General features: G+C 39.7%; 1 protein-coding gene across 1 annotated transcript in view; it reads left to right on the top strand.

Moving 5' to 3' along the window:
* CIITA (class II, major histocompatibility complex, transactivator) overlaps positions 1–23282 on the top strand; it is a 30678-nt gene extending 7396 nt beyond the window's left edge. Inside the window, exons 3-20 of the mRNA XM_010578447.1 lie at positions 1126–1254; positions 1675–1734; positions 3082–3165; positions 3767–3826; positions 6768–6917; positions 8130–8264; positions 8403–8459; positions 10547–10612; positions 11073–12780; positions 12902–13075; positions 13938–14009; positions 15308–15388; positions 16791–16883; positions 17224–17307; positions 18130–18213; positions 18702–18785; positions 19436–19540; positions 21265–23282. Of these exons, the coding sequence (XP_010576749.1) occupies positions 1126–1254; positions 1675–1734; positions 3082–3165; positions 3767–3826; positions 6768–6917; positions 8130–8264; positions 8403–8459; positions 10547–10612; positions 11073–12780; positions 12902–13075; positions 13938–14009; positions 15308–15388; positions 16791–16883; positions 17224–17307; positions 18130–18213; positions 18702–18785; positions 19436–19508 (3194 nt within the window). The 3' untranslated portion in view covers positions 19509–19540; positions 21265–23282. The remainder of the gene's footprint in view (positions 1–1125; positions 1255–1674; positions 1735–3081; positions 3166–3766; positions 3827–6767; positions 6918–8129; positions 8265–8402; positions 8460–10546; positions 10613–11072; positions 12781–12901; positions 13076–13937; positions 14010–15307; positions 15389–16790; positions 16884–17223; positions 17308–18129; positions 18214–18701; positions 18786–19435; positions 19541–21264) is intronic.
* Positions 23283–27835: the final 4553 nt, after the last annotated feature.

Raw genomic sequence — 27835 nt, forward strand, 5'->3', positions numbered from 1 at the left:
AGATGGAGTTAATTCTCCCCATAGCAGCCCTCATAGTGCTGTGCTCTGCATTGGTAGCTAGAAAGGTGTTGATAACACACCAGTGTTTTGGCTACTGCTGAGCAGTGCTGGCACAGCATCAAGGCTGTCTCTCCAACATTTTTGCCCCCCACCCTCAATGGCAGGCTGGGGCTGGGCAAGATCTTGGGAGGGGACATAGCCAGGACAGCTGACCTAAGCTAACCAAACAGATATTCCATACCATATGACGTCAGCTCAGATATAAAAGCTAAGTAAAGGGAGACAGAAGGGGGGCATTTTCGTCTTCCAGAGCAACCACTACACGTACTGAAGCCCTGCTTCCCGGGAAGCGGCCAGACATCGCCTGCTGATGGGAAGTAGAGAATAACATCATTTGTTTTTCTTCGCTTTCGCGCGCACGACCTTTGCATTCACTTTATTAAACTGTCCTTATCTCGGCCACAAGCCTTTTGTTATATTTTCTCTCCCTTGTCCAGCTGAGGGGGGAGTGACAGAGCGGCTTTGGTGGGCACCTGGCACCCAGCCAGGGTCAACCCACCACAGCTGATTTGAATACTTTTGAGCCTTAGCAATGTCTGAGATGGTGTAGATAAACTGAGCATTGTCAGGACATGGTGCCTGTTATTGGAAGTTGGACATCTCTTCTGTGATGTTAGCATGGTCCCTGGCATGTTTGTGGCCTTGGCCAGCCAGCAGCTTCACAGGCAATTTGTAGCTGCAGCTCAGGGGTTAGCATGGGCTCAGCATCGTTCTGAACAGGGAATTTGGATGGTACCACCATATCCTGAAAAATAAAAACATTTAATAAAATGGATGAGTCTAGGCCATGTGTGAAGGCCTTAGTGTCATATAATAGATTCTAGAACTGTTTTATATATTAGCAGAGATGAAGTCTCAGAGTTTAGCAAAAGAAAAGCATTGATTCTGGGTGACTATAAATTACTAAGAGTTCAGTTCTGTTCCTACTTAGCTAACATACAATGAAGAGCCAAAGCCTTATGCTTAAGTAACAAATGTGCCTTTTCTGCAAGTCCCGCTATCTGGTTTTTTTACTCCTTGGTTACGGTATTCACTGAGCCAATGAGTACTCCTTTTTAATTCTAGATCCCGAAGCTGATGCCAGCAACTATGATCAGTTCAATAATTTGGATTTCCTGTGTACGATGGAAAATTGTGAAAATGGGGATGAACTGTATCTCTGTTCCAACACCATAGAAGCCTATGCTAGAATAGGTATGAAAGCAATTTTTGTTTTTTAAATAATTATTTCCGATCACTTGCTATAGCTATTTCTTACAAATTCTATTTTCAGTCTAAAGCAGTGGCATATACTCAAGTGGCCTGTCCCTCATGCATGGTAGGTCTAGCGAGGGTACCTAAACCTCTGCTTTGTGGGGAAACAGACGAACAGTAGCTTGTGGTTTTGGGGGGAAAATCTCTCTATTAATTGCTCCTTCTGCTTAATGCTTCCTGTCTCAACTTCCCCTTTCTCATGTTCTTTATTTCCTGAACAACAATTTACAAGAAAAACTTAACTCTTCAATTTCACTTACACTGCAGAATTCTGTTAATGAGGGTAAGCTTACAAGAGTTTTACTGTGAAATTTACTGTGTCATTATTGTGTACCTGGTTTTTTTTTTCCTTCTTGCTAGCTGAATTAGCAGAATATGTGCTCAAAGATCAGCAGGAAAAGCAGGTGGAAGACACTTTTGGTAAGATTTATGTGGCAAAGATTAATTGTCTCTATCACAGTGTTCTGGCTAACATCTGCACTGTACTTCATCCCCACAATTTGAACACTAGTGAGGTTTCTATACATCTGGTATCCTCTTCTTTCTCCCAGGAACTTTTCTTGGCAAACTTTGAGGATTTTCTGTATTTTTGCAGGCCTTTCTCAAAGATGGCAGTTTTATCTCTGACTAAGTTGTTGATTATGTCACCATGGCCATAGTGTATGCACAGCTTAACTGTCTAGTGCAGTATATGCCCTCAATTAGCATCAGACTTACTCTGAGCACAACAAGGATGATGTATGTAACTTCATTAAACCTGACCCACCCAGAGGACTTAGCATGCATATAAATGCAGTTCATGCACTCTTATTTCTGTCCAGAATGCACAGAGCTGCCTGAGGAAGCATGTCAAATTTTACTTCTCTCTCTGATCAATGCAGCAATGGTATAATATACATGTAGTAAATGATTCCTTTACTCGGTGCTTGACCAGAGATAATTGCTTGGCTTTTGGTACAAAATAATTGTTTTGGTAGTGGCAGAAATGCAGCTGTTTACTATTTCAGAATATATGGATTAATACGTGGCTGTTGTAAAATCCATAGAATCAGAAAGATTCACAGAATATGTGTATATCTTATTTTATGTTTGAGCAAAATCATTTGGAATAACTTATCAAAGGTCAGTCCTCTCCTAGGACAATTCTGGCTACAAGAAGCTCACATGACTTTTTAGATGCTTTTTACTGCTCCCTGATGTGTTTAGACTTTGGGGGGGTTTGCACCTAATGGCAAAATTTATATTGGTTTTAGAGGAAACGAGATACAGTATTAGTACATAAGTAGTTGCCAGTAGAAGAATGGTATGGATAACTTCACAGTTCTTACAACACAAAATATAAAATCTGTTTAGAACCCTTTGCTCTGTCTCTTAAAGGATCTAATCCTTTTAATACATAAAATGAGTGAGTAACTTTGCTAGCATTGAGGTCACACTGTGTTACAGCTGTGATGTTTTATCCTTTGCTCATCATTAGAGCATTGAGAAGGATTTATATTTTATTATCCACTGAATTTATGGCAGTAGATTAATATTTTGCAGTTCAGAAACTAACATAGGGTGACAGAATCTGCATTCAGAGCTCTGTGGGCTTTCTAAATCATATTGATCTGGATATGTGTTTTATTATGTGATTTGGTTTTTATGTTTTATTTGGAGCATATTTCATCTTTGCTGCCTGTTGGTGTGTTTCTCTTGCTTTTACCTCTTTCTGTAATTTTTTGAGGAGAACAAAGGTTGACATTTGGCAATCTTTCATGTTTTTAGCAGGGAACCTTACTTTGGATGAAATGGCTGCTGAAAACACTGAGAAACTTACTGACATAAAGATGCAGAAATGTCACAAACGAAGTAAGTGAAAAACAGTGAGAGTTTGAAAGGCTGTAGTGTTTGAATTCTAAATTTGCATTGCAGTACTTTGGTTTTAACACAACCTCCATGCATCTCTCATGTAGTTCTTCACTGATACAACTAGATGCGCTTCCTCTGACTTTGATCATCCTGTGTGGGCTGGAAGTGAAAACAGCTCCCCCAGGCACATTCTTTACAATTTGCAGAATTTATTGTCCTATAACACGATATTAAGCATGTTATATTTCTTCCCTTTTTTTATCATCTGTGTGACAGTGTTAACTTTGTTTTCAGTGTATCAATAGCTTAGCAAGCATTAGCTGAACAATTCCCTCTTTAATAGCAAGAACAGCAGTAAAAATCTTTGATTACTGGCACAAAAATCTGCAGCCTAATTGAAACTTCACAGTCAGAGAAAATAATATCAGACTTTTAACATTCATGTTTTATACATTGGACCTGTAAAGTTCTGAAATAGCTGAATTGAAACTGATAACACCCCCTTCTACTACAAAAAGTTAAAAAAGTTTCCACAGTGGAAATTTAAACTTACTGAAGTGGTTCAATTTTTGTCAGGTACTATCACCTTTCTTTCTTTCAGCCTTCTTAGGCTCTGCAGAGAGTTGCTCTGGTGCTTCAGAACCCAAATACAAGAAAATTGGTAAGTTATTGGCTGAATAGGAAAAGATTATTGAACATATATTGTCTCATGTTCCAAAGTCTCATCTTCTGTTAGGTATTGTAACTCTACCTCCTAGAGAAAGTTTGCTCTCATAGATTTGACGATACAGCACTGTCGTGCATTTTCATGTCCCTACTTCCAGCAGAGTAGAAATCACTGCAGAATCACATTCTTATACACCTCTGACTCATTCATGATGCAACAAATCCCTGCTCTCTTATCAGTAGCATCTTAGGACTAACTACATGGCAGGCTGGGAACAGTTGGATCCTTACGCTTCAAAAGCACATGTTCCTGCTGGGTGATAGAAAAATTACTTCCTTAGCATCAGCAGAGGCACAGTTGAATTTTTCTAAACCCATCTGAGAGAAGAAAACAAAACAGTGGAGAAGTGGGTCAGTGCCAAATTTTGTACTCTTTGTCACGTACACCTTTTATTTATGATGGGTAATGTGACTCAGGCCATAGTTTGGAATTTCCTGATTTTGATCCTCTTTGTTCGAAGTGTGACACCTTCCAAAAATCCAGTGGAACAATCCTAGTGAAAATAATAACTGTGAAGAGATGGCTTCTTGGCCCAGCCCATGCTATACAGTCCTTTAAACCAAAGTAAGAATGGGAAAAAGGGCAATTTCTAGGTGTTGGATACTGTTAGACCATCTGCAAGGCAGTATCTGTGGCCAGCAGGCAGGCTGTAACTTGTTCCCTAGGTGGAAACGGGTGCTAAAGTTCTTACCCAGCTGTAGCCTAAATGGGTGTCTCAGGCATAGCTAAACCAGCAAAATACTCTTCCAAAATCCATGTGAGAGCAATCACCTTTGGATGAATATATTATACTGTGCTTTGAAGTGACACATACATTATGGTATGCTAGCACACTTCCCAAGCCTCCTAAGGTGAACTCTGACTGTACCAAGCCCTGTGGGCCATGTACATGTCATGGTAGGCCGCCAAAACCAGTGTGTAACCTAGAGAGCCATCCAGAGAGTGCTTGGATCATGGGACTGCACCTCAGCAAAATTCAGGCCAGCAATTGCCCAGCAATTGCTAAGGAACTGGCACAGATTTGATGAAAGTCATAGAGAGCACACACATGCACTGGGACTGTGACTCAAGCTGGTTTTCCAATGTTCATGTGGACTTCTGGGGGGTATTGAGCAGAATTAGCTGTGAAAAAAATACATCTGCTGGATCTGGAAAGGTAATCGGAGTTCCTACTGAACTGGTGCCTGGCAGCTGTAGTTATTCAGACACGGGTAAAGTTCCTGGCAGTTAGTACCCATTAAAGGTAGATTACCTTCTATCTGCTTGAATTCCTTTATAGATTTAGCACTTTTTAAGGCCTATGTTTATGCCACACTAACAATGAGAGTTTTCAATAAGGAAATGGCACATCAGCTCCTGATTTAAAAAAAACAAAACCAAAACAGTAAAAATACCTCACCCTATAGAACTTGCATTCCAGTCTACAGTATCATCACAGAGCTAACAGGTGCTTTGTAAAGCTGCACCTATCCTTTTCCAGAAAGTGCTCAGAATATTATCACTCTCTCTACCTTACTTGACCCAAGGAAGGTGCTAACAGAAGGAATATATACGTAAGGCAGTATAAGTACTGGGTACAAAAAAATCTAATTGACAGAAAGATGAGCTACACGACAAAATTAGGAATTTATTTAACCTGTCATAAAACGAGTGTCACAGTATGATCCTGCAATGGCAAATGCATCAGCTCTTCAGAAGTGTAAGACCATCTACAGTAAAGAGGACAATGTGTACTAAAGTTCAGAGTGGTAAGCCAAGGATGAGATTCTTTCAAAGGAATTGAATGAAATCAAACCCAAGATTTGCCCAGTTCTTTGTGGCTAGCTATAACAGTACCTGATCTTATCTGACCGTAGCAACGCGACAATCCTTGGATAGGAAATTACACGGGAATTTCACATGCTGATTTACACACAAGCTGAAAAACACTTTTTAAAGTCTGTTTTCATACCACAGTAAAAATGAAAAATTCCTATAACAAAATAATACATCAGTTCCTGATAAACAATGTAGACACATCCTACCCTAAAGAGCTTGCATTCCAGATGACAGTGTACCTATAGTGGCACAAAACCTACACAGATTTGTAGCTCCTGATAAAACATTAGACCACGGAAAGCGATGAAATAGAGACTTAATTGTTGCTGCTAGACAGGAGGGGGAAAGAAAAGCAAAACCAACTCTGAGAATAAGGGTGTGGCAAAATCAAGGAAACCAGCAGACTAGTTCAAAATAAGCAAGTGTATCTTACTTGGTTTCAATAAGCAGATGAAGTCATACAATGCACATGAGTTTCCCTCCTCATTTGTCCTCTTCTTGAAAAAAACAAGTGCTGCAGGCAAGTTGCATCTTTTAAAACTCGGGTGTTTGTGACTTCTTTGGGAAACCCTCTTAACACAGACTAGTTATCCTTACAAGTACTGTAGTGTCTAAGTAGAAAGTCAAGGTCCTCAGTTTATTGTACTTGGGCCTCTCTAATCTTGTGCAATATTAAGGTAACAAACCATGCTTGGGAAACAATGTAAGACCTTGTTATGTCTTATCTGTCAATCATCCATATGTAAGATCATTTACATCTAAACACATCTGAAGGTTTCTAGAAAGAAGGCAGTCCAGGAAAGATGAAGAAAAAGAAAATGAAGAGTGAACTACTGGAAAAAAGTGATCTACTACAGAATTTCATAAATACATTTTACCTTTTTGAGATCTGAGTAAATTTCAGAAAGCTATTGTGAATTGTTCTTGCTTTTGGAAAATCAAAACAAAACTGATCAGAATCAAGCGGTTTATGCTGTCTGTTGAGGCCTGTTCTTTGGCTGCCTTAACTTCTAACAATGAAATAACTTTCTCCTTTTGTTTTGCTTTTTTTTTCAAGTGGAAGTCCCTGCAGTGTCTGCAGGGAATGGCAGTTTCTTAGCTATGCCTCTCAACAGCTATCCAGCCGGCTTCACCTCACTAACTAAGCAGCACATGTCCTTTTCTGTTCCTGCTACCAATGCATTGGAAAGAAGTTTCATAATTCCCGGTATGTACAGTACAGCTATAGGTGTGCACCTGTACACAGGTTGATTTATACAAGGGGAAGACTGTCTTATAAATCTGGTCATTGACCATGAACAATGGCAGGGAAAACAAGTATGACAGCTGTTTCAATCAAGCACTTGAAAGTGTGGCACTACTAAAAGAATGAAAAATATTCAAGGGAAAAAGTGTATTACCCCTAATGAAATAGAATGAGTCTTTCATTTAATTGGTGAAGTGCAGGTTAATAAATAAGAGAACAGAGTTACTTACTATATGCTAGCCTAAATAATTACTTACTTGTCTTAAGAATAGGAAGTAACAAAAATTTTCACTAATAAACTTTGGTTTAGTTCCAATTTCTTTTTCATCCAGAGCTGTAAAGGACTGCAGGATAATTGTATTTGCAATAGTAGAGCAAAATCTAGGTTGGAGTTTTGTTCGCAAAAACTGAGTACTAATCCAAGTGATGGGCTGTGTAGCCACCTTGCCTTGATCACGTTGTGTAGCAGAGGGTGCTCATGGTACACTGGCAAGTGCTAATGACAAAGACACAATTCAACACCTTTCGCTGTTAAATGTATGCTGGAAAGGAACCAAAAAGTGGTGGATAAGTTAGAAGTCTTGAAGTATCTGATGCTAGCTGAAACAGCACAAAGTAGCAGAAGAAATTCTGTCACACCTACAGAAACTCAGAGCTATGGCTGATTAAATTGCAAGCACCTCATCATTAAAAAAATTTCCCAGTGTGAGTTCAGAGGGAGGATGCTTGCTAGCTGCTTGTACAAGCTGCATGATGTGCAATTATGTGGGAAAGATGTAGTGCAAAGGATGGTAAAATTAATTCAGATGCATAATGTTTACACATTTTCTCTCTTCTGGATCTCTGGTCCATACATTTACAGACTTTGCCTTAAGCACTTTTCCTTATGGTAATAGAATTTCTCTTTAGACTATTGAAAATCAGTAGTCACTAAAAGCTGGGTAATCCCTTGTATTTCACATTCATTGTACCTTTTAAGAGTTTTTGTTCAATGGGTTCTATGGACCTCATGTGATCCTATGAATTGTGGTTCATAAACTGTCTACTGGGAATATTTGCCCAGAAGCTGCCAGAAAGGATAAGTAGCTTTTAGAAAGCTTTTTCTTTCTTAGAAACCTTTAGAAACCAGGAGACTTTAAAAACAGAAGAGGCATTGTTCTGCACTCATTTCAGAATCTTCAGCACCTTTGATTCCAGAGTGCCTACCTGTTGGCATGAAAGGGAACCAAGAGAATACAGGCTTTGCAGATCCTCCTCAGCAGATACTTGTTCTTGGAAATGGCACATCTGATGTTATAATATATCCAGGTAAGAGCAGTAACATTTTATCCACATAAATAGGCAGAAAGTACTGGAAAATCAATGCTGTCAATAAAGTACTAAATTCCCTCATTTCAGTTACTGATAGCTATGATAGGCTGAAAACTGTCATTTGTTTCTTGTCAGTGCTAACTTCTTCCATGGAAACGCTGATATCCCCAAGTTTTCCAGTTAGTTTATGTGGTAAGTAGAAAAAGAATTTTTATATATACAGTACTTTGGATTGGGAGAGGGAGCATATTGCTTCTACCCAAAGACAATGCTCCCCTCCAGGCTTTACTCATATTGACCTTATTAAGGAAAATAAAAATTAATGGCATTTCCTTCTTTGTATTGATCACTGGCTGCTTAGTCTAGTCCAAAATACAGAGCAGATAAGGGGTTGTAGAGCTACAGGTGCTATGTATTAGCAGCTAATCCGCTGTGTTTGCTATGAAGTCCAGTTTCTGGAAGAAGTCTTCTTGTCTAGTTAAAACAACACAAAAGCCCAGTGTGCTTGAGCACCATCAGAAGTGGAAGTTGTGCTGGTACTGGCACGGCCTGAGCATCTTAAATGCTTGGTGCTGGAAGCCAGACTGCAGTCAGCTCACATGGAAGCCCCAAAACCAAAATGATGACAAGTTATTTAACTACACAATACAGAAGCCTAATATACAGAAAGGCTTATAAAGAAATCAGAGCCTTGGTCAGGGTATAACAGACCCACCTGTGGTTCCTCAGACACTTTTCTTCCAGCCCTCAGAGAGCTGTAAGAACATGGAGTTTGATTTCAGTGGTTATTTAGTTTCTGATCTCTGTGTACCCTGGCGATTACAGCTGCTTGCAGTTTAGTATGAGTGTTTTGTTGCCCTCTGGCGGCTAACTACCCAAAATAGCAAAATTTTCAAGTGAGGATTAATAGGCAAATACCCCTAGGTTTGGGGAAGTATTTGTAAATTATATATACTGTTTATGTGAATACACAATACTAATAATTCCAACTGATTTACAGCAGCACAACTTATGTGAGTATGTCACAAACCTCAGAATTCCAAATGTAGCAGGAAAATCAGCACATAAGCTACCAAGCCAGTCTCTTTTCCTTTTTTAAAATTCATTAACACCTGATTGTTTTGACCAATGCTGCTTCCCATCTAAATGTCTCATTACAGCTTTTCTTGTTTTTCCATTCTGTTGTTTTTATTTAATAAAATAAATAGTAAACCAAAACTAGACACTTGCCTGAAAACAGGCATGTCCCCTCTTTATTCGTATTTTAAGTTATTTTTTCTTCTACAAGGAGAACTATCTCTATAGCAAGCATATTCTTTCACTGGACAAAGACTTGCTTATTAGAAGTCTATGGGTGCTTCCATGCTAGAAGCAGCTCAACTCTAACCATTCCATCTGTTGCTGGCATGCAGGCTAGGAATTGATTTCCAGATCTCTGAAACTTAAGATTCGTAATTTTTTAACCACATTCTACATCAAGATGAACCAAATATTATGGTAATAAATACATTTGTACAAATCTAGGGAGATTAACCTGTTTTGTTTTGGGGTTTTTTTCCCACATCTCTGCTGAATGTGGTTACTACGAGGTTGGGTTTGTAACGGTCAATTTAAATTCTGTCCTGTGTCTGCAAAGCTTTTTGTACCAAAAGTTTTGTCAAAACTGATACTCTGTCATTACCAGTCCGTAGAAAATACGCTTTCTCTGAAAAATTCCCCATTGCTTTGTATGGCAGACACTGCTCATCTGACCAAGGGCAAAAGTCTGCAGTAGTTTGAAAACAAACAGGCAAAAAGAAAGAAAATTGGACAGTGACAGTACTTTGTCAGGAAGAGTAAGGGGTAAATTCTGTTACCAGTAGTCCCTTCTCTGTGACTTTCATCCTTAATGTTTGGTTACAAAGTGTAGAGTAACAAAAGGAAGCTATTGCTTTTGGTGAAATAAAGATGTCCTATGTGTGAACATGAATTTATGCAAAACAGTGATATTTGAAAAGAACAGTGGATGTTGCCTTGCTATGATAGGTCTTCTGCTTCATACAACTGTCAGAACAGCTGTCATCTGTTTTGGTGTCATACTGCCTGCAACAGTTCATGTCAGCTGCATTATACTTTTGTGAGGATTTTTTTCCTTTCCCTTGTAAAATAAAATATTTCTTTCTCTGGATGATACATAATATCATTATGAAAAATAGCATTAGTCTTATTGTTAAAATTAGTAAAGCTGAATTGATGACTATCTGGGTGTCTTCCTCAAATATATTGTTTGGTTTCTTCAGGTTTAGAAATGTTCAAAGAAGTCCAAGTTCCCATAATTCCTTCTGAAGAACCATTCAAAAGACCAAGTGAGTTTAGATCTCTTGAACTTAAAAACTTACAGTGTTTTTTGGCTAATTTTTCTGTTTCTTTCCATACAGAAAAGCTACTTGTTGTAGGAGTTGTCATTCAACAATTTGTGAAGCTGTTCTGAGTGTCTGAGCACGATTTCTGTTTTTAAGATGTTAGACTTATCTACCTTTAGTTATCTAGCTGTAGTACCTACTTAGAAGGTCAGTGTACTTAGTCGATTTTATCATATGTGTAGATACCTCCAAAATTATTCAGTTTATAGGTCTAAAAGTGTCTATAGTGCCTGCACTCCTAATTTAAGCACCTGTAGTTGCATGGGATAAATCCAGACCTACATGCTTTATGGGAACTGATGTATTTTGACCATATTACAATTATGTACTTAAACCACCATGAAGCAATGTTGTAATTTGTGGACTGATTTCTTCAGTTTGTGTGTGCTTTTTATTTCTCTAGAGCCAGTGGAAACTTTCTGTACATCACTTAAGGATTATTTCCGAGACGTGTGCAAATCTGTGGCCATGGAGCGTGAAGTAACTCTTGATCACCTGTTTATTGATGGGACACTTGTTCAAAGCCAAACTGAAACCAAGACTGGGAAGAATAGTGTAAAAGCAATGGAAAAGGAGCTGGTAACTTGCAGTCTGCAAGGGAAGGAAAAGGCAGTCCTTAACAGAAGCCAAATATTTCAAATCCTGGAAGGTAAATACTTAGACACTAAAGTGATTGTGGTGCTGGGAAAAGCAGGAATGGGCAAAAGCATTCTTGTTCAGAAGATCTGCCAGGATTGGTCCAATGGAGAGTTTCCTCAATTTGAATTTGTATTTTGGTTTGACTGCAAACAAATAAGCTTGCCTGAGAGGCGATACAGCCTGAAGGATCTGCTTCTTGAATTTTTTATAAAACCTCAAGAGGGAAGCAAAGAGATCTTTGAGTATCTATTGCAAAATCCTGCTAAAGTCCTTCTGGTTTTTGATGGTTTTGAAGGGTTGCATGATCATGACAATTCTCCTCGTTGCTCGGCCAGCCAGCCTGAAGAAGACTTGTGCAGTATAAAGGAGCTGCTTTCAGGACTCATCCAAAAAAAGATACTCAATGGTTGTACTTTATTACTTACAGCAAGACCAAAGGACAAGGTGTACCAGTATGTGTCCAAAGTGGATAAGACTATTGAAATAGTAGGATTTTCCCCTCAGCAGAGAGAATTGTACATAACCAAATACTTCGAAGGATTACCCTACTGTGATAATGCACTGAAGTTAATCAAAGAGTGTGAGTACTTGTTCAGTCATTGTTACAGCCCTGTTATGTGTAGATTTGTTTGTTTTCTCTGTGAGACAGTACTGGAAATGGGAGATGAAAGCCTTCCTTCAACTCTTACTACAGTCTTCCTGAAGTTTGTTCAGCAAAAGATAATACCTATGCAAACAGATGTTACAGCCGTGCAAAATCAAGAGAGTCTTGCTACGCTAGCCCGTATAGCCTGGTATCTTGGAGAAAAGCACCAAAGTGCCATGAAAAGTGATCTTCTTCCTTCTAAGGAAGTTAAAGAGTTTGCTCTGAAATATGGATTTTTCCTGCCATTTGCATTCCCCAGACATTCAGATAGTGGAGAAGAGGAATTTGGGAGCACATTCTCTGATTTTGTCATTCAGAATTTCTTGGGTGCACTTCACCTTATGTTAGCAGAAGACATCAAGGATAAGAGTCTAACAAAGTACTTGTCTTTTCCATCCAAGAAGAAAAAACCTTATAACTGGTTAGACTTAGTACCTCGATTTTTGGCCGGATTGTTGTTCCTCCAGGATGATCCCTACTTCTGTTCCCTTTCAAATAAGGATGTAAAACAATCAACCAAGAAGCAGAAAACACTTTTGAAATATATTAGAAGGCTGCAGATAAATGAGCTCTGTCCGGAGAGGTTACTTGAGCTTTTACATTGTATTTATGAAACACAAAGCAATTATCTTTTGCAGCATGTGGCCTTAAGGCTTAAGCCAGACCTGTCTTTTCTGGGCATAGTTCTTACACCACCTGATGTCCATGTACTGCGCTCTATTTTAAAAAAGTCAAGAAAAGAGTTTTCCTTGGATTTGCGAAACAGCAGCATTGACATGCAAGGGCTAAAAGACTTGGCTGGTCTAAAGAATGTGGCATCATTCAGGTTGGTCATTTTTTGTAGATAGTAATGTCATTCATAGGACTGCATGCAGATGACACTTTCATGCAACAACAGCAGTCATATCTGTTGATATGTTGATTTCCCATGTTTTGTCACTTCACAGGGCCTCCCTCAGTGATACAGTCAAGCTCTGGAAATCTTTAGAACAGACAAAAGACTATGAACTGCTGAGAGCATCAATAGAGAAATTTGTTCTTGATCCCTTTAAGGCAAAGACAATGAAGGACATCACTGACCTTTCAGACCTTGTAGAGATGCAGGAGAAGATGATCAATTGGTAGGCTTGTTTATGATCAAAAATCCTCTTAATATACTAGTGATTTAGGAAAATGGGTGTTCACTGACAGTGCTGGAGAATGGACTCCTCTGCTTGTCCAACGGAGAAGTAAGTAGGCAGTGCAAGCTCTTGTATTGTCTCAGAGTGTTCTCCTAACCTGAGGTGTGGTGGTTGTCACGGCAGGGAGGAGCAATGACAGCACCTTGGAGAATATTTATCAAAACTGCCAATAAAAAAGCCAGCTGTCTTTTTTTTTTCTTCAGATTTCTTTTTAATCTCTGAGTGTGCCATCTTCCAATTGCTTTCAGTTACATAACTTGGGCTGCGTAGCACCTGGGCCATAAATGAAGGCTGGTTTTGTACCGGTCACAAAGGACCTGAGTCAGTCCTTTAGCTCAGGAGCTAAAAACTTGTGTTATGTGATTTATAAACCCTGTGTTTCATCCCTGCTCATGATGTGCCTACGGGATTGGTTGCAATTAAAAGCATGCATAAATAAAGTATTTTGGTTGGGTTTTTTAAGTAAAAATAGTTACTTCCATTTTAACACGGGCAGAGTATTTTGATTAAAATATACACAAAATAAGTTTCATGTTTGACAGAAAATACTTGATTTAGAAGAATGTACTTTTCAATTTCATTGGAAAAAGAACAAACGACTGCACTATGAAAGGCAATTATCAGGTTGAAATGAATTGAGTGAAGAAAGGTTGGAGCAGAAGTTATTCTGCAGTTTCCTGCTTCCTCAGTTAATGCAGCAGTGGTTTATTTCCTGTGAAAGTTTACTAAGAAATTATTTTTAAAGGACTGTTTTGGTTGCTAAAATATTTATCACACTCTGTTTCTACTGTGATTTATTTAGTGTGCAAGATGCATCTGGTTGCAGCAGCTATGAAATTCCTGCCATCAAAAACCTCAGAAAGCTAGAATTTGCGTAAGTGAATTTTCCTCTCTGTTGGTTGATACATGATTACATTTAAGACTGGAAGAGTCATGGATATAGTTAAGTTATGGTAAAGCATTAAGTAAACCCCATTTATTGCTACTTTGCTTTTCTCAACTAGATTTATTAAGTTATGACCGAAACTCAAAACCTGTCATTTCTGGCTCCTGTAGTGATACAGATCAACATGGTTCTATCAATTTTGTTTGATTATATTGCAGGTTAGCTCCTTATCACCAGATGTAGATCCTGTGCCACAGGGTATAAAATAACTTGATGGTGATCTAACTACCTGGGAAATGCTCAACTTTTCTATCTGAGTCTTCTGATGTAATTTTCTTCCCTATCAGAGCTTAGGCCATGAGAGAATAAGGTCAGAGAATGCCTCACAAATAAAATATTTAGCACCATTTCCCTGGAAGAAGGAAGATTGACTTGGAAACACTGACTTTAAAAATCAGGTGTAGCAATGTTGCTTTTTTCCCCCAAACTGTAAGCAGCCTCCAAGGCTATTCTATTGCTTAAAATATGCTGCTATAGCATGTGAATTAGTTTGGGCAGAAATTGCACCAGTGCGATGGAGAACTCTTATCAGGTCTTCACCTGTTTCCTGCTCTTCACATCCGACCTACTCTAGAACTGCTATGCTTGGTCCCACTTCTGATGTTATGCTGCTTTCTCTTCTCGTTTCCTCTCCTACTTTCCCTTTATTTTAAATTCTTGGTTAAAATTCCGATCCCTTTAACTAGGCTGAAGTTCTTCTGATACCAGGGAAACTCCAAATCAGAGGTTAGCATCTGAGGGACAAATCCTTGTAGCTGGAATATTAAAGTTCAATTTATGCTTTAAGCTGCAGTGAAATGTGATCTTAAGTTAGTCTGAATTGCCAGTAGTGGGGGGAGGTGGGGGGGAAGTATTTTTTTCATCTCAGTTATCAAGACTATAATACTTAAAATGAAAAACCTGAAAAAAAACTGAAAAAGAACAGAAATACAGGAATCTAAAACGAGTGAAATGAGTCTTGTAAAGAGTAACAACAAAGTGGCAAATGCTTGTACCGCTGCTTCTGTGCAAGCAGCTCTGCTCTGTCTGACTTTAGCCTTGCGGGGTCCTCATGTGGAGGCTTCAAAGCAGACATCCTTGCTGCAGATTGTAGGGAATGGCTGCTTCTGAGGAGCGTAAACTAGCTTGCATTTGGGGCTGCAGGGCAAGAACTTAAAAATTCATAACTTTTGCTGTTTCTAAGCATGTTAAAAAACTGCTGCATGTCTGTATTTATTTTCTTCCAGGCTGGGTCCAGTATGTGGCCTTCAGGGATTCCTAAAACTCGTGGAAATTCTTGCAGCATTTCCATCACTTCAGCACTTAGAGTGAGTAATGCTGAAGATTAACTTTGCTAATGTTGCTCCTCAGCAGCCCTTGATGATGGAGGAGCTCGTGTACTCAAGAAACATTTTATTTGCCAACAAGACTACTTGCTTTGATGAACAAACTGAACAACAAAAACATTCAGAGAGTATAACAGCAGACTAAAAGCTAGCGCTCTTCATCCTCCTTTAAGACCCTTGGTAGTGGTTTGTTTGATACCAGTCGAACTTACCCATGTGTTCCTCGGTGGTTAAAAGCTTGTGGGAAAGGTTTAGTACAGAGCCCCACTGAGTCCTGCCCCTTCCTGCCACAGCACTGATCAACACTGCCGGCACATTACTTATTTCTTCATTCAAGCTCCGTAACATGCCTGAGCCCCAGGCTCCCTCATGGTGAGGTTTCTGAGGGACTCACAGTCGTGCCTGCCCCAGGAGAGAACAGTATCCCTCCTGAACCAGAAGCAGTGTTAAATTTGGGGGTTACCTTCAGTATTTGTGCCGGTGTCAACAAACATCCTGAACTTCTGGTAGAACTTGTAAGAGATTGAGCTTTGTGGATTTGATTCATATAAAAGATATAAAAAAGCCATACTCATCTAGTATCTGGTTTTGTTCTGCCCACATATTTTCACACAGTCTTAGTCCCTTCCTTTAGCAGGAGCAGTATTAGAAATAGAGTTTTAAGAACTCCAGTCACTATTTATTCTCTTGTATCCATGACAAACCAGCTGTCTCTGAATTTTAAGCTTCTTTACGCCAGAAACAATTGTAGCAACAATAGTCAATATTCTGCCGTCATCTGTGTGGGGAGATTACTGGGTTTTGAGAGGGCCTTTGGCCTTACTGGCTCAGCCCATTGGCCATTTGTCTGTAATGTATCTGGCCTTTTCATGATATTTTGGGAAAACAATAAAGCTCTAAAATTGGAATGAGTTTGATATATCCCAGTGTTGTCTGTCAGATTAGAAGGGGATCCAGTATCTAAAATTGGGACTATCTGGATACCTGAATGAGGAAAAACTTAATTTCTAATACTCCCTATCTGGAGAAGGAGCTGTTCAGGCAGGGATTTACAGCATCTGCTCAATTTTGCCCATTCTGTATTTCTGTGTGCACAGGAAATCTCATTTCAGCATAGCTGGAACACAGCTATTTCATAACCATTTTAATAATCTTGCATATCAAAGGAAATGGGTCAAGCCATTCAACTAGGAAAAAAAAATTCTTAGGCTGTAAATTTGGGAAGCAGAAAGCTGCTTATTAGAGAAGCTATAATTTGTGTGATGCTGATTGAGGCTACTGCAGGGAGGGAGCTTCTCAAGATACATAGAGTGGTCTCTGAGGTGAATAAACCACAAAAATTTAGATTAAAAGGGAAGCTAATTCTCTCTTTGTTGTCACCCAGCCTTGATGCTCTGAGTGAAAATGGCATAGGAGATGAAGGAGCAGAGAGTCTATCTGAAGTCTTTCCAACCCTGAAATCACTGGAAACATTAAAGTAAGTGCAAGATAAACAGTTCTGAGAAATTATGAAAAGTAATAGATTAAACCTAGAGCCTTAAGGGACCGTGTGTTAATTATGGGCACAACTAACCCATGGGCATGGAAGGCCAATGAGTCTATGGACATACTTAATCTGTACGTTCATTAGAGAAATAAGTTAATCCTCTGGCAATTCCTCATTTCCCTTCAAGGGTCGTAATTTGTCTTTTTCCCTGCATTTGGTCTAAACAGACTGTCCAAGTTATACAAAAAAGACATCAAAAATTAATTTTCCCCACATTGTAATAAATTAGAATAAATGTGCTCAACTGACAAAGCAATCTCACTTGCTATAGCTTATCACAGAATAAGATAACAGATGTGGGTGCGGAGAAGCTAGCTACAGCTCTTCCTTTCTTGTCTTCGTTAAAGACACTAAGGTAAGTAGTTATATCCTGTTCAGTTGTTTTATACAACATACCTTGCTATCTTTGTGAGAAATTACCGAACATAAACAAATATGTCCTCTGTGCAGCAGCCAAGCTTTTAACTTCATTCTTGCATAAAGCCTTTAGAGAGAAGAGCAGAGAAATGTATGACCCAGTGTAGACATACAGAAGGATATCTCAGGAATATAATGAGGACTGTACTGATTTTTAAATCCAATCCATAATACCCACTTATGAATAATACCCTGTACAAGTGTAGACCCAGGGCCATGATCTACTGCAAGCTTATGCAGAGCTTGCTAAGTGCAGTGCTAAGCCCTAAGCCAGCAACAAGGTGGTGTGTGTTTTCTGATACGGGACCAATGGTCCATCCCACTTCATTAAAAGCCTGGCATAGGCCTGAACGAAGTGTCTCAGTAGGGAATGCAAGAAACCGCGGTGTGCAATTCTGGAATAATTTGCTCATGTGGAAATCTTTTGAATGCTGTGCCCCAAATCTTTGAGCTTCATTTTCTTGTGGGCTTTTAATTTGATCTAATGTAGACAGAAATGCTTTCATTATTCATTAAGAATCTAGACCTCTTTTTGCTGTAGTTGTGCTAGCTGAAGAAGGGGTGTGGCCATTTGCCTTACTTGATACAGAAAATATGAAACTGTGTTTTAAAAATTAATAAATAGATTAGGATGCAAATAGATAAGGATAAATTGGAAGGTAAGGTGTACCAACCATATCGGAAATTCCTTGATCTAATGTATAATCTGTTTACATTATCCATTATTCAACTGTGACTATACCGGTTTGGTTTCCTGCAGCTTATACAATAATAGCATTTGTGATTTTGGAGCAGAAAATCTTGCGAAAGTTCTTCCTGCGATGGCATCTTTAAGAGTGCTAGAGTGAGTATGAAATCTTTTGACATGGCCCACGAAAGCTTACTTGCTTGGATACTGAAAATTCAAATCTTCTATGCTCAGGGTAGAGGAGACAGAAATTGAGAAGGAAAATTTCAGGGAAATTTCACAGGGAAAATGTGCTATTGCAGAGTCCAGATAGTCAGTGGTTAGAAAGGATTAAGGAGCAGTTCACCATAAAAACTGAAAAATTGGTTTTAAGATGGGAGAACAGGATCATGGGGAGTTGGAGAAAGACCTCAGGTACATAGAGTAAGGAATCCCTCAGATGAACTAACTTAATGAAGTTCCCATTTGACCTTTTGAGTATTTTATTACAGGTTTTTTGAATCAAGGATCTATTTGGTTTTTTTTCTTTTTCTTTCTTCCCCCATCTGCAGATAAGCTCGTATAGTAGTTTTTATTTTGAATGAAATGTTTGATTACACTGCTACATGATGTGATCTGGATTAACAAAGTTTTTTTTTCCTCAGTGTTCAGTATAACAAAATAACTGGTGTTGGAGCCCAGCAGCTGACTGACAGCCTACGAAAATGTCCCCATATAAAGAACTTAGTGTAAGTCTCTTGATACGCTGTTTGCTGTATATTCGTTCTGTAAATTGAGTTAGAATTCATGCTAAAGCTGTGTTCTGTATTTGTCAGATTTATAAGAGGCAAAAAAAAAGACATCACCAAGATACAAAAGCAGTCACAGAAATGTTAAAAATTTTGTCTCTGGTTTCAGCTGCATTAATTCCCAGTCGTCACAGGCAAGCAAGCTTGTCCTGCTTTAAGCATAGTTTACATTGAGCCTCTCTTTGTTAATCTTCTACCTTCCCAGAGTAGCTGACCTACTCAGTGCTGCAGGACTTGTGTTTGAAGGATAAACAATGAGCAGCCATCATTAGAGGTTAGACTGAAGCTGCCAGTACACATTGAGGGGAAGGGAGTTTGACAGAAAGCTAAAGAACAGTTACGGAGATGGGACTGTAAGTGTGTCCTACAACGAGAGTCAGCCAGGTTATGGAGGAGTGAACTGCTTTCTTATAAATGAATATGCATTTTCATTTGTTCCATAGCTTAAATACTTTTGTAGAATGATATTCAAAAGGGAAAGGCAACTTTAAAAAAACAAAACAAAACACAAGCATACCAAACACACCAAAAAACTGTGAAGCAAATTACGCTTCTCAAAATCTCTTTCCTTTCTGAATTTGCCCTTACAGGATGTGGAATCCCACCATTCCCTACGGAGTTCTCGAACACCTTCAGCAGCTGGACTCTAGGATCAGTGTGTAGATTCAGATGATCCCATAAAAGGTAACATAAACCCTGGCTCCCTGAGACAACAAGAGTTGTTTCTGTGGCAGCTGTTGATTCTGGTTTCACTGCCAGCAGGCACAGTAACAGCATCGATGCATACATGGCTAAGTAAGGAGATGCTGCCCTGGAGTGGCACAGATCAATATCACATCAGGCCCCCTTTCCCCCCCACTCACCTGGCCTCCCCCAGCTCCCTGGCACCAGCCCTAGCAGACTGCAAGGGCTGCATCAACAAGAATGGACTTCTAGTTCAGCCCAGTTCAGTGACTGGCAGCTGGCCTGTTTACCTTCTCTTTTCTGTTGTGGAAAACTAAATAGCTCTGTGTACTTCTCATGCATAATAGATGAGTTCTGTACTCCTTAGAGATTGTTTTGTGTTGATTTTTAGTAAGTCCTTTCACTTTTCCTTTGCTTAATACAAATCCTCAACAGCTGCTTGTCTCACTATGAAGCTGTGCCTATACTGTACTCGGAGCAAATCATTGGTTCCTACCTTCCTTGTTCTCAGTCTGTTTTGGGTGGTTTAGCCACTGGCAGCCACTTTTACTTCATTGATTCTGCCCACACAGTTTCAAGAATCCTTGAAATAATAGCAGCATTAGCAATTTTCTAACAGTTTGCTGATGATCACCAGGATCTGACTGCCTTGACACTCCTGGACTGGAGTTGCTGCAGCAGGCATGGGAAGTTAGGGTTTTGTGTAGGATTCTGCTCCCTGTTTTCTGCCATGTGCTTCCTCTTAAGAAAAATTACGCAGGATGCATCAGTGAAATGATCCCAGTGAAGAATGAGAAGCCAGAGGCAAACCAGACACCAGATGCCCTCCAGCTTTCTTTCAGATGGCAAAACCACATTGCAGAGTGACGCCAGCTGCTTGAGCTGTTGCTTGAATGGTCCTGGCAATGGCTGCAGTTGCCAATGGCTCACCAAACCATGCAGTGAGCCAAGCTTTTGCGTGACTCTTGCACTTGGTGCCCTAATCACCAGATGTTGACTGAGCTATATGTATGGCACTGATCAGGCTACAGGTTGTGGAAGACTCAGGTGCCATACCAGCGCCACAGACTAGCTTTGTACAGCAGCAGTGAAAAGTTGTAGTGATGCTTAATAGCCTACAGTACAACTAACTCTTTGTCTTGTTGAATAACCATACATACTTGGGAAGGAAGACATTAGGGATATCAACACTGCCAGAAAGCCTTACAAAAGCAAAGTTTCCTCTAACCTCCTGTGTCTGTCATTCAAGGGGAGCATACAATGAGAGTCTCTGAACATGTAGGTCAGCTCCCAAATGACCTCAGTTTTCCTCTGGACACAGAGCAATGGCAGTCAGTAGTAGAGAGCTCTGCTCTGTGAAAGTCGGTGATTCTTGGACACTGCGTCAGCTTTCACACCAAGCAAAAGATGTGTTTAATGCAGCTCTGCATAAACAACCCCTTGCATCTCCCTCCACTGCTGTTCTCTCATGTTTGTAGCACATGGCTTTGGCACCAGTTACCACATTAGTATAGTATCTGAGTATTTGAGAAAACTTTCTTCTTCATTAGCACTGAGGATAAGTAGCAGCAGGAAGTCTGGATCCTGTCTCCCAAACTTGAAACATCCAGCATCTACCAGTCACTTTTGTCTGTTTTCAAAGCACATCAAATACATGGTTTTGGTGATGTTAATGGTGATTAGGCTGATAGGCATATATCTAATATTCTGTTTTCATCATTTCACAGGTAACATAAAGAGGGGAAGGTGTCATCTGTGTTTTCCTATCTTCTTGCTGCTTTATGAATCGGTGGCTGACTTTCATGATAGTGGCAAAATGAAAAGTCACATTTAAGCTTCTTGAGTGATGCTTGAAGTGGGTGAATGATGGAGTTCACATTTTTTAAAGGTCACTTAAAATGCTATTCAAAGACCCAGTTGTGTTTCTACTAAAGTCATGAAGAGTTAAGTGATATCAAATTTCAAAGATGAAAAGAGCATCTGGATGTTGTGATCACCATTAAATATGACCAGGAATCACCAGGATACTGATAGTATAAAATTCCATCATCAATTCATCAGAGAGTAGTCTGCAAGCTGCTGGACCTGCAACGTCTGAAATAGTGACAGATCAAATCTAATTGTTTCATGGTGCCAGTGGTAACTGCAATCAAATTCGGTTTGATGATTTTGGACTTCCAAAGCTCAAAGTTACCAGTTTCACCTGTCTGTCTGAACTGATTTGAAGCATTAGAGTCAGGAGCATAAATAAGAATGATCAGTCTTAGAAAACAGTCTGTTACTGTGAGATTATCCACAAGAATCTAGAAGTAGCTCTTTTCTTGTTGCTAATCACCAATGCTGTCTTAAGGGATACAAAGATATTTTCTATCACTCTCTTGTTATGGAGTCCTTCAAAACGATGGGAAAAAAAGAAGTAAAAAGAAAGGAGTTAAAACTGGAAAACGATTAAGGATTTTTCTGACATTATTGCAGAAATCCAAAACCATACAAATAGCTTTTGCTATTTGTACAAAAATCCTCACAGTGATAATCTTCAAAGGTTTTTACTCTGCCTCAAATGAGAGCTTTAAATTCATATACCTGGATTGGGATTTAGTTTCTCACTTGCAGGTGGCAGCATAAATGTACAAGCATCGATTTTATACTTGACAGTGAAATCACTACTGTGTGTGGTTTATGTGGCCTTCTTTTACAGAGTTATGACTAACTAGGCAATGACAGACAGTAACATATTTCAAAGTCTTACCATGTGTCTGTGCTGTTGGTCTCAGTGATATGTGGGCCAAATATTGGTCCTGCTGACTGCGATGGCAAACCAATTGTCTTCTTTTTTCTTTTCTTTTAGCTCTGTGAACATGGAGACAACTTATAATTGTACAGAGACAATTGTCAAGACTAGCATTCTAGCTCCCTGTCCGGTTAGAGTCTGGAGACAGAAAAACAAAAAGGGACGGAAAAAGCTAGGAATATTCAATATGCCACAAATTGGGAAGGGAGGTCTCTACTTCATGGTTAGCTCAGGGTTAGCTCAACAGCCTCCTTGAAATCTCTTCAGCTAGGAAGCACTGACAATACTGACCCAAGGATCTATGCAAACTAGAATCTCTCAACTAACCTCTCAAATACTCTGTTATTTGGTTCTAAAAAAGTCCCTAATTTGAACAGTTCAAAACCACAATCTTTATGTTCTTTCCAGAAAATTACACTACTCTGCTAAAGCGTCAGTGCCAGCAGAATCTTGACAGCAGGGATGGAGGGTGGACAAATTAAAGAAGGAAGGAAGGAAGGTCTGTTTTTTGTTTCTGTTAATCAAAGGAGGGCAGGGAACCAGACATAGTACGTGAAGGAAAGAGTACAAGAGAGCAAGGTGGAAAAACTCTATGGAGAATATGATTGTAACTAGAAAGTGGTATTTTTCTTAACTATCTGCATGGTTCTTGTCTCTAGCCCATCATGGAAAAAAAAAAATCTCATTTACACTCTCCTCTTTCAGCTGCTTGAATGGGAGGTAGCTTGAGCCAAATCTTGCTTGATGTTCCCATCAGCCTGCGGCACTCCAGCTGTGCAGATCTATGGTGAGCCCTTGTCTTGGCTTCCCTTAACTAAGCTTTGCATGACAGATGCCCCGTAGGGATATATTCTGCAGCTACACTTCACTCTGACTGAATCTGAGAATGTGCTAAATATTACACAGGCAGCTGAATGTTACAGGACCCTGTCTGGACTGATAAAATCATGTTGGATGTACTGCTGTTCTATGAGTTAGTGAGAGATGTATGTTTATAATGTACAGACTGTAAATTGTGATACAGTGTTTTGGTTGTCTTTATACATCTTTTTTAAAGTATTAATAAAAGTGAGTATTCCTTTTTACAGTAGCTTGTAGTACCTGTTGAAAATTATTTTTATTTTTCTCTTGGGGACACTATGAAACCACTGGTGGCTTCTAACATAATGACATGCTCAGAGCTTCGTATTGTAGGTTAACGGATGTCGTGGTTTAACCCCAGCCAGCAACTAAGCACCGCGCAGCTGCTCACTCACTCCCCCCCATCCAGTCGGATGGGGGAGAAAATCGGGAAAAAGAAGTAAAACTCATGGGTTGAGGTAAGAACGGTTTAATAGAACAGAAAAGAAGAAACTAATAATGATAATGATAACACTAATAAAATGACAACAGTAGTAATAAAAGGATTGGAATGTACAAATGATGCGCAGTGCAATTGCTCACCACCCGCGGACCGACACCCAGTTAGTCCCCGAGTGGCGATTCCCCACCCCCACTTCCCAGTTCCTATACTAGATGGGACGTCCCGTGGTATGGAATACCCCGTTGGCCAGTTTGGGTCAGGTGCCCTGGCTGTGTCCTGTGCCAACTTCTTGTGCCCCTCCAGCTTTCTCGCTGGCTGGGCATGAGAAGCTGAAAAATCCTTGACTTTAGTCTAAACCCTACTGAGCAACAACTGAAAACATCAGCGTTATCAACATTCTTCCCATACTGAACTCAAAACATAGCACTGTACCAGCTACTAGAAAGACAGTTAACTCTATCCCAGCTGAAACCAGGACAACGGAAAGCACTGTGTGTGAGGGAGACAGGTTCGTCCTGCTGGCACTAACCAGTTCAGTGGTCTGGAAATAGAGAAATAATCCTTTAACAGGCAATGGGATCTTGCAATGCCAACTGACAGACTGTAAGTCCAGAATTAGAAGATATAAAAGTGCTGACTGAAGCTGCCTGCTAACAACAGCAAGTTTTTTTCATCCTTTCAGACTTTCTGCAGTTGAAAGTTCTAAAATTAATCAAGGTTCAAAGTCTGGATATTCTTGTGGCACAAAGCTCATCCAGAATGCTTTTGTCAAATGAGTGTCTTGTGTATAGAGGAGTGGATTCACTGGCTACCTAAAAAAGCTGTTCTGATCAAATCTGTGTTCTAAAAATCTTTTAGGGTGAGAAAAATGCTACTCTCTTTATGCCCATGCTCTTTTTTGTTGTCAGAGAAGCCTTGTTAAAATGCTAGGCTTGTGTTACGATGGTAGTCAGATCCTGTAATTTGAGTACTCTCCCCATCCTTTTACTGTATGAAGCTAAGCTGTTCTGAGAAAACAAGAATCTTGATCCAAGTTTCAGAATGTCCAAAGTTAATTACTTGGTGGAATTTGTATTGCTTGATCTGTGCATCGTGTGGCATAACCCACTGCAGGGAAATTATTACAAACTAGTAGATACTGCAATAAGTACCTATAATAACAAACTGAACCATTTCTTAGAATGGCATGCATGTGACCCTGAAAAATTAGTGTAAGCCGTCTCTGTGAACTATGAATTTCTAATTATATAGGCAGCAGGAATGATGCCTTCAGTAGCAAAATTCAGCCTTTCTTGTATTAGTGCCAAATGGGCATGTGAACGGAAGCTTAGGAAGTTTTTAAAACTGGCTATTCTTTATATAGGTGCCTAAATGGGGATTTAGTTCCCTAAATGTGTCTTTATGTGTTAGAATATTGTGCCCTAAGTGACTTCATCCCTGAATTGCAGGCCAGGGATTGTATGGAACAAAGCACTTGTCAGCGTTTTAAGGCCCCAAACTGTATCTGATGGAACTTATCTTGGAGAAAAGCTACTTAGTTCAATGACAGTCCTTCATCTCTTGCAGGAGCAGCTGAGAATTACATTTGGGGCACAAAATTTTGGGGACTGAGAGCTAATTTCTACGCACTATGAGTTAAAAAAATGCCATTTGAGTGCAACACACTGAGAGTATCAGGAAAAAATATTTTGATACGCAAGTTTCTTTGTCGTTGTTTCAAGGGGGATCTAAAGCATCACCCTCTTGTTCCTTCACACCGGCTGTCAAGAGACTCATGACACCATCTGTCTGCATCTGAAAGCCTGAGCTGGGAGCAGATGGTAGAGACACAGACTGCAGAGGACAGACATAATGCATAGAGAGAGTTCAGGAGAAATGTTTTCAGTTCTGCTTTATCTGACATGCTCTTGATACATCAGCTTGGCTTAACGCCTGCACAGTTACGAAAATCAGACTTTTCTAAAAACTATAATAAGACAAAACCAGTACAATACCTGTCCTCAATAGCATGGGGTTCCCCCCACCCCCCACCACAGTGTGCAGTTCCTGGTGTTTCAGCTCAGGTCTGATTTTTTTAGTAGTTGTTCATGAGAAGGATTTCCTACATGCTGGCGATCTCAACAATCTGCAACTACTTGCAGGTACCTGTAGGAAAACTGGAATTTCCTGGAAAGCTTATTTCAATTATTTTCTGTTCAAATTGAAAAAGAACAACTCCAACACGACTGCTTAACTTTTTCATGGAAAAGGTCAGTCTTTATTGTATTGCTTTCACAGCTGTACATAGGAACATAAGCTTAAACAATCTGCAAAGTATCTTGTATTAGATAATGAATCCACCTGACATATAAAATTCACTCTCTGATCTATTTCAAAACTCACGATTTAAATAAAATATCTTTCTAGCACAGTTCTTGCCGTAATACTGCCCTGAACAGAACCTCCTTGCAGTCACTCTTGTGTATTTTCCCCTGAGAGAGCACTGTCTTTCAACTACTGGCTGGTAGAGTTTTCAATGTGTGATTGTAAAACTTGCTTAAGCAGTATGTAGAGTGTGTCCATATGGGTGACATGGTATTTATTCAAAAGTTTATCAAATCTGAGTAACATCTTGATTTTCTGTTATAACAGAACATAGTTTATACTATTTGTTCATACAGTCCATCCCCAAATTACCTATGGAAGCCCAGTATGGTGCATGAATCACTGCAGTTAGTGCACACTCCAGAGGCAATGACCATGGAGAAAAGTCACACAACTGACAAGGTGTGATGACAACTCTTCTTGTTGTCCCCTTGTCCTTCTTTTCATCTCTGTATTTCAGAGTATAGTGTCTTTGCATGACTTGATCCATTAACCTGGTCATAATCCATTTCAGGTGTTTAATGAATCTGTTTAAAAGAAAACACATAAAATACAGAGTAACCCTCTATACCTAAAATGAACAGAGAAGTTGCTGTCTAGGCTAGATATAGTACCATGCCATTGACTTCTTTAAAAACAAAACAAAACAAAACAAAAACCCAAACCTGTTGAAAACTATGGATGATAATTCTTTGAGAAGTAAAGGCCTGAACAACCTTTCTGAGAAATCAATGTAACAGTCCCTGTTAATGTCAAAGCACACTAGTCCTTAGTGTAATTTTAACAGAGGCATGAAGATATTAGTGTGAGGGGTATAAAAATAAGCTGTCAACCACAGCCCATCACATCAATCAGTAAGGGTTACTCTTAAGAGACTGCAACCAGCTGTGACATACAGTGGGATAGCCTATTTTATGCTAGGTTTGACATCATTACACCTACCTATTAAAACTGATTTTTGAACTGGCTACAGTTTTCTTAACCAGATACTGTTCATTAGACTGTTGTTATTTTTTGTATAATTGTGTTAAGTCTCGCCTATGTTTGATGTAGCCTCTGATTTTGGTCACTTTCTCTTTTTCTTCTTTAGAGTCACTTTGTTCAAAGCATTTTGGATCCACTGGTAAGTAGTTACAGAGTTAAATAACATGTTGGTCTTAGTGACAAGAATAAATTACTGTTATATTGCTTTATGCCAGTTTATCTAATTTGCCTTGACTGCATCAAAGTATCCGACAGCTGTTAAGAGGTGATTTTTTACTATCATCAGATGTGAACAAGGGCTGAGAAGCCTTCTTTAAGTAGAACCAGAGCTGTGGATTATGGAGATGCTGGGCACTAGTGACTGTATCCATTTGGTCTTGTGACTTTACAGATGACTAATTAATATAGCGTAGAATGGTGCAGCTCTGAGAGGGGATGATTGCCTGGGGATGAATCTGTGCTGAAGAAGAGTCGAGGTACAGAAGACCAAGAGGAGGTCCCCTGCCTGCCTGCAGCTCCGGAGATCTCCTGCGCTGTGTGGAGCAAGTCTCTGAAAGGACAGCTCTTCCCTCCTTCCCCTTTATAGGAATTACAGGCCTTCTGCGCAGCGTGGAAAGGCAGGCGACCCTACGCAGTAACGGCGCCAATCTGGCTGTATAATGGGAAGGGAGTTTGTGGTACAAAGCCATAGCACACCTGCTAACGGATCTGCTTTAAGCATGGAGCTCTATGAAAAGGCTCTCACTGGGCTGCAGGGCAAAACACAGCCTCTCTCCTGTTCTTCACTTTCTGGGCTCGGAGCAGAGGCTCAGCAGATTGTATGTCAGGTTGTCTGGCACAAGGGGTCTCGAGGCGGGACGGCTG

Source organism: Haliaeetus leucocephalus, unplaced genomic scaffold (assembly GCF_000737465.1).
Source record: "Haliaeetus leucocephalus isolate CR32 unplaced genomic scaffold, Haliaeetus_leucocephalus-4.0 Scaffold636, whole genome shotgun sequence".
NCBI classification, from domain to species: domain Eukaryota; kingdom Metazoa; phylum Chordata; class Aves; order Accipitriformes; family Accipitridae; genus Haliaeetus; species Haliaeetus leucocephalus.